At 30.2% G+C, this 14,991-nt stretch overlaps 2 protein-coding genes across 2 annotated transcripts; both read right to left on the bottom strand.

Annotated features, from left to right (window-relative positions):
• Positions 1-135: 135 nt before the first annotated feature.
• LOC145104391 (uncharacterized) lies at positions 136-9,714 on the bottom strand. The gene is made up of 15 exons (XM_079041649.1): positions 9,661-9,714; positions 9,443-9,593; positions 8,835-8,960; positions 8,681-8,743; positions 8,449-8,583; positions 8,299-8,361; positions 8,050-8,187; positions 7,702-7,959; positions 7,166-7,601; positions 6,124-7,064; positions 4,782-5,996; positions 3,046-4,650; positions 2,097-2,384; positions 1,804-1,988; positions 136-249 (listed from the first exon to the last, which is right to left on the bottom strand). Exons 1-15 carry the CDS (start codon positions 9,712-9,714, stop codon positions 136-138), a joined length of 5,772 nt encoding a protein of 1,923 aa, XP_078897775.1.
• A 2,127-nt stretch (positions 9,715-11,841) lies between these two features.
• Positions 11,842-14,778, bottom strand: LOC145104390 (replication protein A 70 kDa DNA-binding subunit A-like). The gene is made up of 12 exons (XM_079041648.1): positions 14,626-14,778; positions 14,176-14,446; positions 13,997-14,090; positions 13,769-13,896; positions 13,600-13,684; positions 13,374-13,509; positions 13,071-13,267; positions 12,834-12,954; positions 12,535-12,714; positions 12,315-12,389; positions 12,012-12,210; positions 11,842-11,915 (listed from the first exon to the last, which is right to left on the bottom strand). The coding sequence occupies exons 1-12, from the start codon at positions 14,776-14,778 to the stop codon at positions 11,842-11,844; spliced, it is 1,713 nt and encodes a 570-aa protein (XP_078897774.1).
• Positions 14,779-14,991: the final 213 nt, after the last annotated feature.

Genomic DNA, 14,991 nt, shown 5'->3' with positions numbered 1-14,991 from the left:
GTAGTAGCTCTTCAAATAATTGAAATAAGTTAAAAGGAAAGGAAGAAGGCTTCTCTTTTTCATTGCAGCTCTAGTTCACTGAATCTTCTTTATGTTCTCTTGGTTAAATAAAGTTGAACCCAAAATCACAAAGTGTTAACCAATTTGCACCTGATCTTTGTCTGTGTAGTGGACTTTCCGGTTAAAACCTTCAGGACTCGAAGAAGCATGAATACTCATTGCAAATGGAGTCAATTGTGCATTTAAAGCCTAACAGAAAGTAACCAAATTGACAAAATGAAAAGTCGTTTCTTTTATCAAATTTTGCAATAAGTTGTAGCTTTGAGTCAATACCACATGTCTGCATTACAATATATTATATCGGTTTAAAGCAAGAAAATTCAAAACCAATTCAAAAGCATAAAATATAATCCCACCAAACTTATTTAAATATGCATTTCAAGCAATGGAAACTCAATTAGCAAATTTATTTAAAAAATCTACACTGCAACCTTTTTTCTAACCTAGTGGATGTTAAATGTTTTGAGATATCAAGTGCAACAATGAACTTAGAAAATACCTATTTTACAGCCCTAGTTTCCGATAACCAAAAAGAAAGGACAAATATACCCTTCTCATCTTATGTGTTTCTCCCTGTTTAGCATCAACGCAAGAAGAAAATCGAAACCTTGAAATTCAAATCACAGATGTGATTGACGTCACCGAAAGTTCTAAAAAACAGGGGTGACTCTTTCTGTGTATATGTATCTTCTCTCACATCTCAATCCGATCCTCAGTTTTAAGTGGAAAAACTGATGACGATCAGCGACTTTGGATGGGGATGGTAGAGGTAGAGAAATCCAAGTAACTCTAAATCTGAATGATGGGATATGAATTTTTAGAAAATCGTGAAAACCAAACATCAGTTATGAGATTAAAATTTTCAAGACTCAAATCTAAGAACAAATTTATGAATCTAATATCAATTGTGAAGAAATCCAACAAAATAAACAACCACTTACCAGATTAAAAGAAACCTGTCGATTTCATAATGTCACGCCGTTTGAAACTAAACATAACCAGAGGAAGAAGCAACAGGGAGGCGGTGGACGTAGAATCAAGCACCACATACTATTAATTGACCCTAATCATATTTGAAAAATGTGTGTTCATTAAAAGAGGGTTTGTTTTTAGGGCGAGAATGATCAAATCGATGTCAATCTCTTATGATTTGTCTTTTTGATTTGTTTCAATTTTTAAAATTAAAGTCATACTTATATATGCAAAGTATTAAATATCATATATATGATATTAAATTACAATAAATACGTTTCTTCCTTTCTTATTTTAAAGTTATATATTAAAAAATATTTTATGTTTACACTTTAATTTAATGTTTAATTTTTTTTAAATCAACCGGTGTAATACACGGGTCTCACACCTAGTTTGAAATAAACATCAATCTCGATTCACAAGATCATTAGTTTCATGGAATTATTAGAGCCGTGAATTTTGAAAGGAGTTAGACGTCATGATAGGGTTTAAGGTGCTAGAGAACACAAATATGAATTAATTGGTAAATCCGAATGTAATTAATTGGTAAATATGAATTTTGAAAGTAGTTTTTTTTTGAAACGGCAAATAATATTATAAAAGACCAGAACTAACAAGAAGCTAGCCGGCAAGAAAACAAAAACAAGAGATACATGAAAAGCAGGAAGTATAGAAAAAGCTAAATGGTTATAAGCATAAGAAGGGAGAAATACTCCACATCACCCATTTGATCCCCTTATTTTCACCTCTGTGTTTTAACCACAAGTATACCAACGATTTGATGTTATCAACCACCAATGTTGGAGAGATGAAACGTTGCTTGAATATTCGATCATTCCTCGCATTCCATATCAACCAAAGCAATCCGTAGGAGATTAAAGTGAGTAATTTCCTCTTCTTTGGGCATCTCCCCCAAGTAGTAGCAAATTTGAGTAATTCCCCCACGCTATTAATTGCTACATTTCCAATTCCACACTATCTAAAGATCCATTCTCGAGTATCGTTGGCAAAACTACAATTAATTAAGATATGATCCGCACACTCTTCACCCCAATTGCAGTGACCACAGGTAATAGAACTTAAATTAACACCACGTTGACTTAAAGCCAAAGAAGAAGGAATTCTACCCATTTTGGCCTTCCATATAAAAGTTGATACTTTCAGAGGGGCCTCCTTGATCCAATCAATTCGGTTAAGAGGAAATCCAGGAGTATTGTTTGCCACTTTAACCCGCATAGCACATGTAGTGAAGATCCCCGAGGAGTTGAGTCCACATTTCCACCCATCACTAGCATCTCCTGGTGTAAATAGTCCAACAATTGCAGTGATCTGGTTTAGTTCCTGACTCAGACCTGCGTCATGAATGTCACAAGCCCAGTTCCATTCGAATCCATGTGAAAGGAGTTAGACGTCATGATAGGGTTTAATATGAATTAATGGATCAGAAGGACATATTCGGTATTTCACATTCTCTTTTTAAGGGGTTAATGAGATGCCACGTGGCAATAAATGGATTCTTTTATTATAATACTAGGTTACAACCCGTGGAATCCACGGGTAAAAAATTTGTAAAAAAATTATATTATTAATAAGAAGTAAATTTGTTTAACATTTTTATATTTATTATTTAAAATTAATATTAATATATATTTGTACAAAAATATACAAATTTGAATAGATGTTAAAAGAAACACAAGCAAACATTAGAAAAGTTAAATACAAAGATAACTAAAGTGAAAGTTTGCATATTTGAATGTTTTATGAAATGCGAGGGCAAATCAGTAATTTTTTGATTTGAGGGAGCAAACAATAAACACCATGTGACATTGATTAAAGTGTGAAAATGAAATATCAAAACAAAATCAATATTATGGATTGCAATGGTATATAAAAAATATATAAAAAATTTAAATAAAAAAAACACAATTGTTTTAATTTAAACACTACGAATGATTTATAAATTTCTAAAAACTTCCTTATACACAACATTGGAAGTTTTGTTTGTAAGTCTACCATCCTTATCTAAAATTAACAATTTCAATCCTTCTCTACTTTGAACTCTCGATAAGGCAACATACAACTGTCCATGTGAAAAAACAGGATCTTTGAGATACAGACCAACCTTTGATAGTGACTGCCCTTGACTTTTATTAATTGTCATTGCAAAACATACAGCCACAGGAAATTGTCTTCTTTGAAATTTGAAGGGAATTTTTTTTTCAGATGAAGTTAAAGACAATCTTGGAATAAAGGTTTGTTTTCCAATATTAGTTCCAGATATGATAATTGCCTCAATAACACGTTTGCCCAAAGATTTCACTTGTAGTCTGGTGCCGTTACATAATCCATTCTTTTGATCAATGTTTCTAAGTAACATAACTGGAACACCGACTTTTAAAATTAACCTATGATTTGGCAAACCTGATATTTTAAGACCATTTAAAATATCTGGGGAGTATAAATTGGGATCAAAATGATCATGAACAAACTCTGATTGGCAAAGACTATCTGAACTTAAATATTCAACTTCGTCTCCGGGAAACAGTGCTAACAAACGATCATTGATTTGTTGGACAACTTCATTTTTCGGAGCTAGTATAGCTCTTTCTTGAAAATAACTCATAACGTTGAATTTTTCCAAGATTAAAGGATATACAAACTCAATTAATGAACCTATAGGATCATGTGGATCATTAATGAGAATATCATCCGGAACATCAATAATCGCTTCACCATCGTTTGAACCACCAACTTTTCCTTCTCCTATATCCAAAAGCCAGTTTGCAAAACTTTGTATTTTTCGAATATCAGATGGTTCCCTTCCAACGGTTAGTCTCATGTTTATTGTTAATCTATGGACTTTGCATTGTTGCCATATATATGAAGAACTTAAAGAAGCATTAACAATATTTTGTCTACTGCCTCCTTGAACAACAGGTAGAATCTGTCTGAAGTCTCCTCCAAAAACAATCACTTTCCCTCCAAATGGAATTTTTGAGTTGCCAGACTTGTCAAAGTTACATACATCTTTCAGAGCTCGATCTAAAGCTTCAAATGCATGCTTGTGGACCATAGGTGCTTCATCCCAGATAATCAATGAGGTTTTTCTTACTAATCTGCCGAGTTCACTATCAGGCGATATCTTACAAACAGAATCCTCTGTAAGATTCAATGGAATTATAAACTGAGAGTGTGCTGTCCTACCTCCAGGCAATAATAACGATGCAATACCACTTGAAGCAACATTTAAAACTATATCACCTTTACATCTAATTGCTGCAGATATCGTCTTCCAAAGAAAGGTTTTGCCTGTTCCACCATATCCATACACAAAAAAAACACCTCCTTTCTTATCATTGACTGTAGTCATGATATCAATAAAAATATTTCGCTGCTCGTTTGTTAATGCATGAAACATTCGATCAAACTCTTTCTTTAAGATGGGTATGTCATAGTCTAGCTCCTCCGTGATAAGGCGATTTGTTGAAGAAGAAACCATATCAGTATCAGGGTAAGGCATTTTGTTATAATTTTTAAGACTGGTGTTGTTACGAAGTAAAATCTGTTCGATCTCAAACAAAGTCAGGTTTTTAAGTTGATCCTCATTGAGTGTTAAACCTATAAAAATTATGAATATGTAAAAAACAATATAATATTAAAAACATTAATTTTTATAAACAAATTTGCACGCTGCATATTGAAAATATATAATATTCATTTTTAGAAATAATGTTAAAAAATTATAATACCTGGAGACTTTAATGTACGTTGCTGGTTGTAAAGAATACCATCTGACAATAGTTGCCATGTATTTTCCCAAACAAACTCTGGTCTACCCAAACTGTCAGACATTAACATCGTAGCAAATAAGAAACGCAGATAAAAACCACTTCCTGAATGACTTGCTTCCTTAATTGCTTCGACATATTCTTTGTCGTCGTCTAAGAGGCCCAAAGCATAACATGCATCTCGAAAAGTAGGAAATTCTTCACCATTTACCGTACGAATTTCTTCAAATGATTTTGGACCTTTCACTTTATTTAAAAGAATTCTTAGGAAGTATATTTCACCAAGTTTAGGAAAAACAGAGTGAATCCTTCCTATTGAACGTCCAATTTTCCTTGGCTTCCACAACTTATGATTAGCTTTCCAAACGAACTTTGTCGGAAATTCAACATATGTAAGTTTTCGTGCATCTTTATTAATTTTATTACATTCCATCCAAGATGTGAACATAGAAGCAGCAACTGAAGGTTGTTCAAGAACATCATCAATATCATCGTCTGCAGCATATATAAGTTGTTGTTGATTAGGAAGATGAAAAGGTAGTCGCGTCACAGAAGGATATCGGTAATGAACATCATATTTAAATATTCGCCATGATGCTTCACATGTAGATAAATATCTACAATCATAATAATCTTTTATTTCATCGACAACCTTTTCTTGATGAGAATCAGTATTGATGTCTACAGCAACTGTAGCTCTATCTGGACCTTTGTTTATATATTTAAACATATACTTTATGGAAGATCCTTGATTGCACCATTCAACATTAATATGTGCCTGATATCTTTTCAACAGATATTTGTTATATGGAACAACATTTTTGTTGTCTAACTTGACACCTGATTTTTCGACAAAATATCCATTGTTTCTTCTCATATATAAGGGATAACCGTTGTTATCAACTGAAGAATGATTACAGAATTGCTTTGGAAAATTTTTCGAACATTGCCTGTCAACCATACATGGGCAATTCATATTTTCAGCTCCACAAGGACCATGTATCATGAATTCACTTACAAGTGAATACAACTCTGGCTCTTCATTGATATTTGGAATCTCCGCGGAAATTATCGGATCAATATATTCAACAGTAGGCCGCTTGGAGCCAGGATGCATAAATAGACAAATATGACTATGTGGCAAACCCCTTTTTTGAAATTCAATTGTATAGACAACTGCAAATAAATTTTACAAAAAATATATGATTAGTAGTGAATGAATTATATTTGCAACTAATAAATAATGTTAAGAAACGAAAAAAGAATAAAAAATAAATTTTTATTAAACAACAACTTTCAATACCTGCTTGAACGATGCCGAAAATTTTATTTTCCCGTATGTCTTTAATAAAAGCATCAAGCTTTATTTTGAATAGCCTACATAAGATATCAGGTCTATCTTCATGATGCAGTGAAGTGTTACGAAGAAACCTTTTAACTTCAGGCCATTTTGGGTTACATGTAAAGGTTATGAAGAAATCAGGATACCCAAACCATTTACATAAGGACATGGCGTCAAAGTAGTTTTGCATCATATAACGTGCACCGCCAGTGAATGAGGTAGGTAAGATAACACGTTGTCCGACGTTGGATATATCTCTATTCCCGAGGTCTTGTTGATTACGTAAAATCTCATAAGACTCGCATCTAAGAATTTGTTGTTTGCTCCTTATGAAATTTAATCTCTCGCTTTCAATCATAGTATAAGCGTCTACCAAAAACTGTTGGAACAACCTTTTTGAATTAAGAATTAGTGAAAAATATTGATCCCTGTCCTGTATTCTATAAGAAAAAAATTCTCTCATTGTACAGTTGGGCCGCTTGCTGTTACTTGAAGATGTAATACCTCGATGTGGTATGTCAACTCTGTAACCATCATCACCATATGGAAAGAGTAGTGGATATTGAAGAAGAAGGTATGATGGATGTAATTCACTAATACGCCGTAAAGAACCAGATGAAGTTTGAACAACAATATCTCTATTATCAATTGAATCACCAATATCTCCAACAATCAAAGCTGCTACCTCAGAAGCAGACGGTAGGTTGTATGTCCTTCCATCTTGGTCCCTTCTTCCAATAATTCTCAACTTGATATCAGCACAAGGATTTTCATTAAAACAATCTCTAACCATCCTATAAGATTGAACCAAGACATTATTTGAATCTAACATCAATTTCAAATCTTGTATAATATCATCATCAAGGACAGAAGAATTTGATGTAGATCGTTGATTTTCTCCACTGCAAGTACCATTAACAGATAAACATAAGATAAATAAAGAAAGTATTACTGATCAATAAGATATATATTAATATTAATGTGATAATATAGAAAAGTGTACCCCAAGCATGTTCGTCTATTTGCGATTTCATTATCAGTATCGTATATGTACAACTGAGAGAATTTTGGTTTAAATCCCTGATTTGGTAATAGGCTTCCGATACTATGATAATTTTGACCACTAAGTCTAAAAATGTATGGAGCATTGCCTCTATTGATTGAGGAATCAATTTTGCCACCCATCGACGTAAAAGAAAACATAGAATTGTACGAACGAATGTTCTTCATGAAATGTTTGCTTTTAGAATCTCCAGATTTAAAAAGAATTTCATAACTTGGAGGTGCATTCTTTAACTCTGGAAGTTCAACTTTGCCATAACCACAACATAGAGAATAATTTTCATTATCCTTTTTTCTACATTTGATAGATTCATCTTTCCATAATTTTGCAAAACATGTTTGGCATACAACATTCTGATCACCATGATCCAAATAATCTGTGAATTAAGTTTTACATAAAAAGTTAATATTGTAAGTTTAGATAATTGAAAATGATTGGATAAACAACTGTAAATTTTATACTTTTTAAAAATTTACCTTTTGATATACCGTTGTATATGTTTTGATTACTTTGACCATCGTTGTTGTCTTGATCGGATGTCAAACCAATTATTGGAATAGGAGATAAATTTGCCCTTTTTTTGTTTTTATTACGATTAGGATTGGTAGACATGACTGAAGATGATCTCTTTGTTACTGTAGATGAGTTGTTTGATGTGTCACCATTTGAAATTACAGAGTATTGTCGAATATTTGGTAACGGTGATTGAAAACTGTTTTTTGAAATATCCATCGCTAGGGAAAAAAGATTAAAAATATGCATTGTTAAATATCATAGAATAAAAATATATATTATCAGATGAAATGGTACAATAAATGACTTACCATTGGAAATGTTAGATAACGGAGTTCTAACATTTAAATGTGAAGGAGGATTTTGTAAAATTGATTGTTTTGACATGTTTACAGTTGATTCAGATGAGGTTATGTTTTTATTTCGACGAACAACTCCGTTGATTTTGTCTGTAAAAAATATGTTAATGAGAAATGAGTCAATATTTAATATGAAATAATAAGTTTTAATTTATATTTCTAAACAAAGATAAAAAATTTAAGAGCAATCAAGTATGTTACCGTTTGAATCCATTCCGATGTTTGGTAACGGTGTTTGAAAATTGTTATTGGAGATATCCATGACTGGGAAAAGAAGTTTGAAGGTATACAATATTAAATATGATACAATGACAATATATGTATTATAAAATAAAAATATATATGAGATACCATTGGAAATGTTAGATAACGGAGTTCTAAAATTTAAATATGAAGGTGTTTGTAACATTGGTTGTTTTGACATTTTCCCATTTGACATAGATGTGCATACGTTTTTGTTTCGATTGACCACTCCTTTGAATGTTTCTGTAAAAAAATTGTTATAAGAAATGGATAAATTATAAATAAAAGTGTAATTGTTTGAAGGTTAGAAAGAAAGTGTAAAAACAATGATGTATGTTACCGTTTGAATCGAAGCTGATGTTTGTTGACGGTGATTGAAAACTGTTATTGGAAATATCCATGACTGGGATAAGAGAATTGAAGGTAAACAATATTATATATGATACAATAAGATTGTCGATTATAAAAATAAATTAAACAAATAAATGACTTACCATTGGAAATGTTAGATAAAGGAGTTCTAACATTTAAATGTGAATGATGATTTGGTAACATTGATTTTTTTGAAACATTGGCACTTGATGTAGATGCGGATACGTTTTTACTTCGATGGACAACTCCTTTAAATTTGCATTGAGAAAAGAAAATTATAAATAAAATAACTTATAAATAATATTAGAAATCGATAAATAATATATGAATATTAATATTGATAAATACATATTACTTTAAAAAACCATTTCAAATTAATTACTTTTATATTTAACTGATAAAAAAAATATGTACATGACTTTAAGTAGGTTATCTATTAATTTCATTTTCAAAAGATGTGACATAGATGAAATTGAAAGGATTCATTTGGTCATACTTTTTTTTATTGTCCAAATATAATTTTCTTATTCTTCTTTTTTCTCTAGCCTGAACATGATAGATGTTTCTATCTGAATCTGCATAAGCATATATATATATATATATATATATATATATATATATATATATATATATATATATATATAGAGAGAGAGAGAGAGAGAGATAAAATAGTTATAATTAAGATTAAAAAATTTTATAAAGAAAGTAATAACATATTAATTGAACGTACCGTTAGCACCCGGGTTACTAACATTTGTAGAAGATAGAATTTGATTGACTGATGTAGTGTACATCGGTATATGTTTTGTATTATCAAGATAGAAATTATTTAATTTTATCTTCTTATTAGTCTTGTAAACATCCATGTTAATTGTTAGTATCTGAAATATAAGAAAAATAAGAGAAAATATATTAATGGTAATTTTTGTACTGTAATATACTACAAACCTGTACATTTTCAGAATTTATTTTGCCTTTATTTTGTTTATATTTCAGATTCATTGAGGGGTTACACAAAGAAAGTTAAAAGTACAATCGAAATCAATACGAATAGAAATAAAATTTTATATTTATGTTTTTTGAGTTCGGGGGCATTTCTGTGACGTTATAACGACAAATACATTTTTCTATCAGTTTTTTGTTATATTTTTCCTTCTTTATTATTAGTTGATTGTATTTTGTATTACTTGACTGGTAGGTTCTATTTTGAATTAAGGGGCAGTTCTGTCATGTTTCACAGAATTACATATTTGTCATTGATTTGAACCGGTTTACACCAAAAACATATTAATCAAAGGGAAATAGGATATGATGTAGGCTTAAACAGAACCATTTTTAGCTGTTAATATTACTGAATACGAAATTTTCGTTTTTGCATTACCCTACTACTATTTACTTAGCATTAAACTTTAATTCAATGTCACTTAATATGTTCATCCATGTTTTATTCATGTAGGTTTTTATACAATCTTTACACGAAAAACGTCTATCTAAACATCAAGCATATGAAAGTGGACCAGGTGTAAAAAGTATTTCATATTTCCTAATGGCCGATGTTTAGCGGTTCGTAGTAACAACCAGATGTTTAGAGTAAAAAAAACAATGATAAACAGAATTTAAGTTGCATAATTCAGAAGAAGAAAAGAATTTTCAATTGTACGATTAACACAAACATTGAGAAGCAATCATATATAATCATGAGAAACTTACCGAAGGAAAAAAGTCGGTGATTGAATATCCGAAATTAAGAAGCAGAATTGAGATGCAGAGAGTGTCCTTTGGATTGAAGTATGTAACTGAATATTCGAAATTCAACTTACGTGAGATTATTAAGATTAAGATCCATAATAACCACACAATGCTGTAAAGAAATACTGATTATCATATGTTTCAAATATATACTGACAAATATATACTGACAAATATATGATCAAATCGACATAATAATGAAAATTAAATGTAATAGATATGATTGATATGGATACCATAAAAAAATGCTCTTAATCAGGTAATTATATAATTTCCATATTGAATATCGATTTCTAAGTGAAAGAAATAAATGGTAAAATATGGTATTTTATATTTGTAAAATACGTTTTATCTGCATAATTTGCTTAAATGTGATTTATTTTAAGAAGTTTCGAATCATAATACCTGTCATAGTGGTATGTGTTTTGAAAAAAATACACCTGTGTCAAAAAACCTAACACATCACATGGAATGAACCGGCGAGGGCATATTAGTCTTTTGCATATATATATATATATATATATATATATATATATATATATATATATATATATATATATATATATATATATATATATATATATATATATATATATATATATATATATATATATATATATATATATATTTTGGCCAAAAAGTGTTATGTACTTTGTATTGATTCAGAAACAGAAAGATATATTTAAGTTGTGAATGATCCAGATCAATATGAACATTCCGGATGCAATATTTGTAAATAAAAAAAATTGATATGTTATTTAGGTCTACCAGAGGAGACAATAAATTCACAATTATTTTGGAATGTAAAGACTGAAAATTGCAGAGGTTAACAAAAGGATTGACAAATGCCAAATTTGACATCTGATGCTTATCCATTCTATCCACTGTTACACATTCAAATACAACATATCTCATGTGACAACTTCATTACAATGTACATTTCTAACATTACATATAATTTTTGAAAAACATATTCCCGTGATGCATGCACCGATTTCATGTGCATTTGATATACCACTTTTTTTAATTTATTCATATTTGATACATGTTTTTTCATATAGCTAATATACTCATAACACGAAAAAGAAAAGTACACTGCTTTATTTGCACATGAAAGCTAATTCTGTCGAATTATTTTTGATATATCTATGCATAATTAGAATCTTTATAATCATAATTGTTAAGTATTCAAACTTTCATCAGTAGACACACTTATGACACACATATAAAGGAAGGCTTAAAGTACAAAACACACATCGAACAAAAAGAAAAGTTATTGCTTACCTAAAAGCTTAACATCCATATTTATTACGCCAACAAATCACTTTAAAATTGGATTATTCTAATTAAAGTCATAACCCAAAAAAACAGTTTTTTACTTCAGATAGAGATTAGAAACAAAAAGAAACCAAGAACTATGAATGTTTGAATACTGAACACCACGAAGAGCAAAACTGCCAAACAGAATCCCAAAAAAAAAAAATTCAAGAATATTGTTGATTCAAAAAGTCCAAACTGAAATCACTTTTCAAGTTTTGGTATTAAAAGACCTGTGTTGCCATCGACCTTGGAATTCAAGCGCGGTACTTTTGTAGACGAATTGACATTATCATATTCATCAACATCAATTGTATCTCCAACGTTTCGTTTTTTTACATTTGGGGGTGAATTAAACTTGAAGGGACTTGTAGCTTCTGATTTGTCGGGCATGGAAGGCGTCAAATTATCACAGGTCTGTGAGATGGCGTCCTTGAAGCAAAATCAGGAAATAGATTTAGTACGAAAATAATAACAAAAAATATTTGATAAAAAAAATTTATATAAAAATAAATAATGTAGTTTTATAGGCTAACCTTCAACGACTTCGTTTCGTGAGAGGCTTCGTGAGATGCGATTTCTGTATCATCAGGATTTCCAGAATTACCTGCCTGCTTTAGGTGCATAAAAAGTATGTATTATCATTTGTGGGTTTAAGGTTTTATTCCATCAAGATTTACAATTAATTAGTAATTAGTAAAAATCATTAAATAAAAGTGTGCATCATAATTTCCAAAAAAAGATGTATATAAATACCTCAACAGATAACTTTTTTTCCAAAGCATTGATAACGTTACTATCAAGCGTATAGCCAAGTATCCCAAACCGATTGTAGTTATTGGATACATTGAATCTATTAACATCTATCTTGAATGCCATCTTTTTATGTACCAGACATTTGAGGTCATAAGGATACATTCTCGGATTATCCCCAACCTGGAAAAAATGTCTTATGTATTATTGTTATGGTTAAAAGCAAATTAATATTAATTAATACAAATAAAATGAAACAAATAATAGAATTTAATAAAACATATATTATACTTAAGTTATACCTGTTTGATTTTCTCTATGAGCTCACTTGCACGTTGTTTGACAAGTCTATAAGCATCTCTATCAAACAGAGTTAGTGTGATTGTGCCAGAATCATCTTGGACACGAATAAGTATTTTATACCTACAAAAATATCCCACATAAATTTATATTAAATATGTTTAAGTTTAACTATACATTATTAATGATTAATAATGTATTTAATTTGTCCGGTTAAGGTTTTGGTAAATGTAAAAAACCTTGGAGCTGAAGAAATCTCCTTTTTTTTACACTTATCAGTAGAGCATTCAACAACCACACTTGCATCACCACTATCTGGACCGCTAAAAACATATCTTCGATCAACTTTCTTTCCACAGTTTGAACACGCATCATAATACCAATCAATATCTTGTCGTATACCGTAAATTGTACCAACAATGATAAATTTCCCGACCTAAAAAAATATAAAATACAAAAAGATTCATAAAAAAACAATGCAACTACAGTAAATGAATAATATAAAACAAAATCACATTAAATAAACCAAATTATTGACATACCTCTTGTGGTTCTAGCAAATCGACAACATTTTTAACTTTGTGATTATTCAAAAAGTCTTCATATTCATTGTATGATTGAGAGCTATCAAAAGTCAAAGAAGAAGAAGGGTTTTGAATTCCTCGTAATCCAACCAAGCTGTTTTTTTATTTAGGAAAATAATTATGAAATTAGTAAAATTATTAAAAAGAAACAAAATAAGAATGAATAATTAAAATAGTTTGTTACCTATCTGTGACGGCCACAATTTTGGGAAGATCAGCATTTATGAACATACGTGTGTGATCAAAATAATTGTTAACAGAAGGAATTCCTGTTGAAAGAAAATAAATTAGTCAAAATAATGAGTAATAAAAAAGCGTAAAATAACGAAGGTTGCCTTTTATAAGAACTGTACCGTTATAGACATTAAGTCTTGCAAACTGCAAAATAATAACCACACGGCCAACTTGTTTATGAGCTTCAAGATAAGAAATCACTTGGTATGCGAAATCTGCAAACAATGTGACGTTAACTTGCAAACCTCTGCAGAAACAGTAAAGGTTAAATGTTTATATAATAATAATAATAATAATAATATTAATAATAATAATTTAATATATAATATAATAAAAGTTATAATTACTCTAAGTTTCTGATTTGTAAAGTTAGCCTATGTTTCGATTTGCTAACATCACGGGAATCCAGCTTGCCTAACGAAACAACTTCACCTATAACATCTACAAAATGATAATACAATATGTCAAATTTATGTAAAATTAAAAAATTAAATATAAAATGCAATAAAATAGGGGGAAAAAGTACCAATTGAGATATTAGATGTAGTTGTCGCAGAGATAATGGTTTCAGACGATACAAAACAAAACTCATATTTTGTTTTGGATTGAAAACCAAGACACTCATGAACAGTTGTTTGTCCATGCAAGTTTAACTTGGAGGTTAGATCACTTATTTTAAAAGTGTATTTGTTTGGAGCTATAGTGGGGGATCGGATGTAAATAGCGTCATCTTCTTTCAGCTTGGAGTCAAACCTTTGGAAATCTTTTCGGTAGACACTGGCTCTGATTTTTGTACCCTATTAATATATTGTAAGAATATTATATATATTGCTGACCAATTGTATATTAATTTATATAATTTGGTCAAAGTTGAATCAATTATTCGACCATGAATGAATTTGAATAATATTATTGGAATGAGCAAATACAAAAAAAAAATGATTTTGAATAATGTTATTGTAATAGGATATTTTACCATTTCATCCATTAATATCATTTCAATTGATTTCACAACAGTGGGGTCAGATTCGGAAAATGATCTCCACAACTGGATGATACACACTTTTAGTGTGTAATCATCCCTCATATTGTCTAAGTCGCTGATGAAAGTGATATTTCTAGCTGCCATTGTCACTACAACAGAAAGACATACAATATTAAGGATAAACAATGGAAGAAAATTACACATAGAAAATGTAAACACAAACATAATTACAATTATGTCCCTAGAGTAGTAAACATATAAAAAAAGATTTGGCCATTACAATTAACAAAAAAAAGGCAGGATGAACGGGCAGGACAGATTTGTCCTTTAGAATTAACAAAAAGATAAAATGAAAGT

Source organism: Lactuca virosa, chromosome 4 (assembly GCF_052849685.1).
Source record: "Lactuca virosa cultivar CGN04683 chromosome 4, Lactuca_virosa_CGN04683_v6, whole genome shotgun sequence".
Lineage (NCBI taxonomy): Eukaryota > Viridiplantae > Streptophyta > Magnoliopsida > Asterales > Asteraceae > Lactuca > Lactuca virosa.
This window is presented reverse-complemented; position numbering and strand designations above follow the sequence as displayed.

Coding starts and splice junctions, on each gene's coding strand:
- LOC145104391 (XM_079041649.1), bottom strand. CDS start 9,714: ATGAATCTGAAATATAAACAAAATAAAGGCAAAATAAATTCTGAAAAT. Junction 8,584..8,680: donor CATCAGCTTCGATTCAAACG/GTAACATACATC, acceptor ATTTTTTTACAG/AAACATTCAAAGGAGTGGTC. Junction 7,065..7,165: donor AATAGACGAACATGCTTGGG/GTACACTTTTCT, acceptor TGGTACTTGCAG/TGGAGAAAATCAACGATCTA.
- LOC145104390 (XM_079041648.1), bottom strand. CDS start 14,778: ATGGCAGCTAGAAATATCACTTTCATCAGCGACTTAGACAATATGAGG. Junction 14,091..14,175: donor TACATCTAATATCTCAATTG/GTACTTTTTCCC, acceptor ATCATTTTGTAG/ATGTTATAGGTGAAGTTGTT. Junction 13,897..13,996: donor TTACAAATCAGAAACTTAGA/GTAATTATAACT, acceptor CTGTTTCTGCAG/AGGTTTGCAAGTTAACGTCA.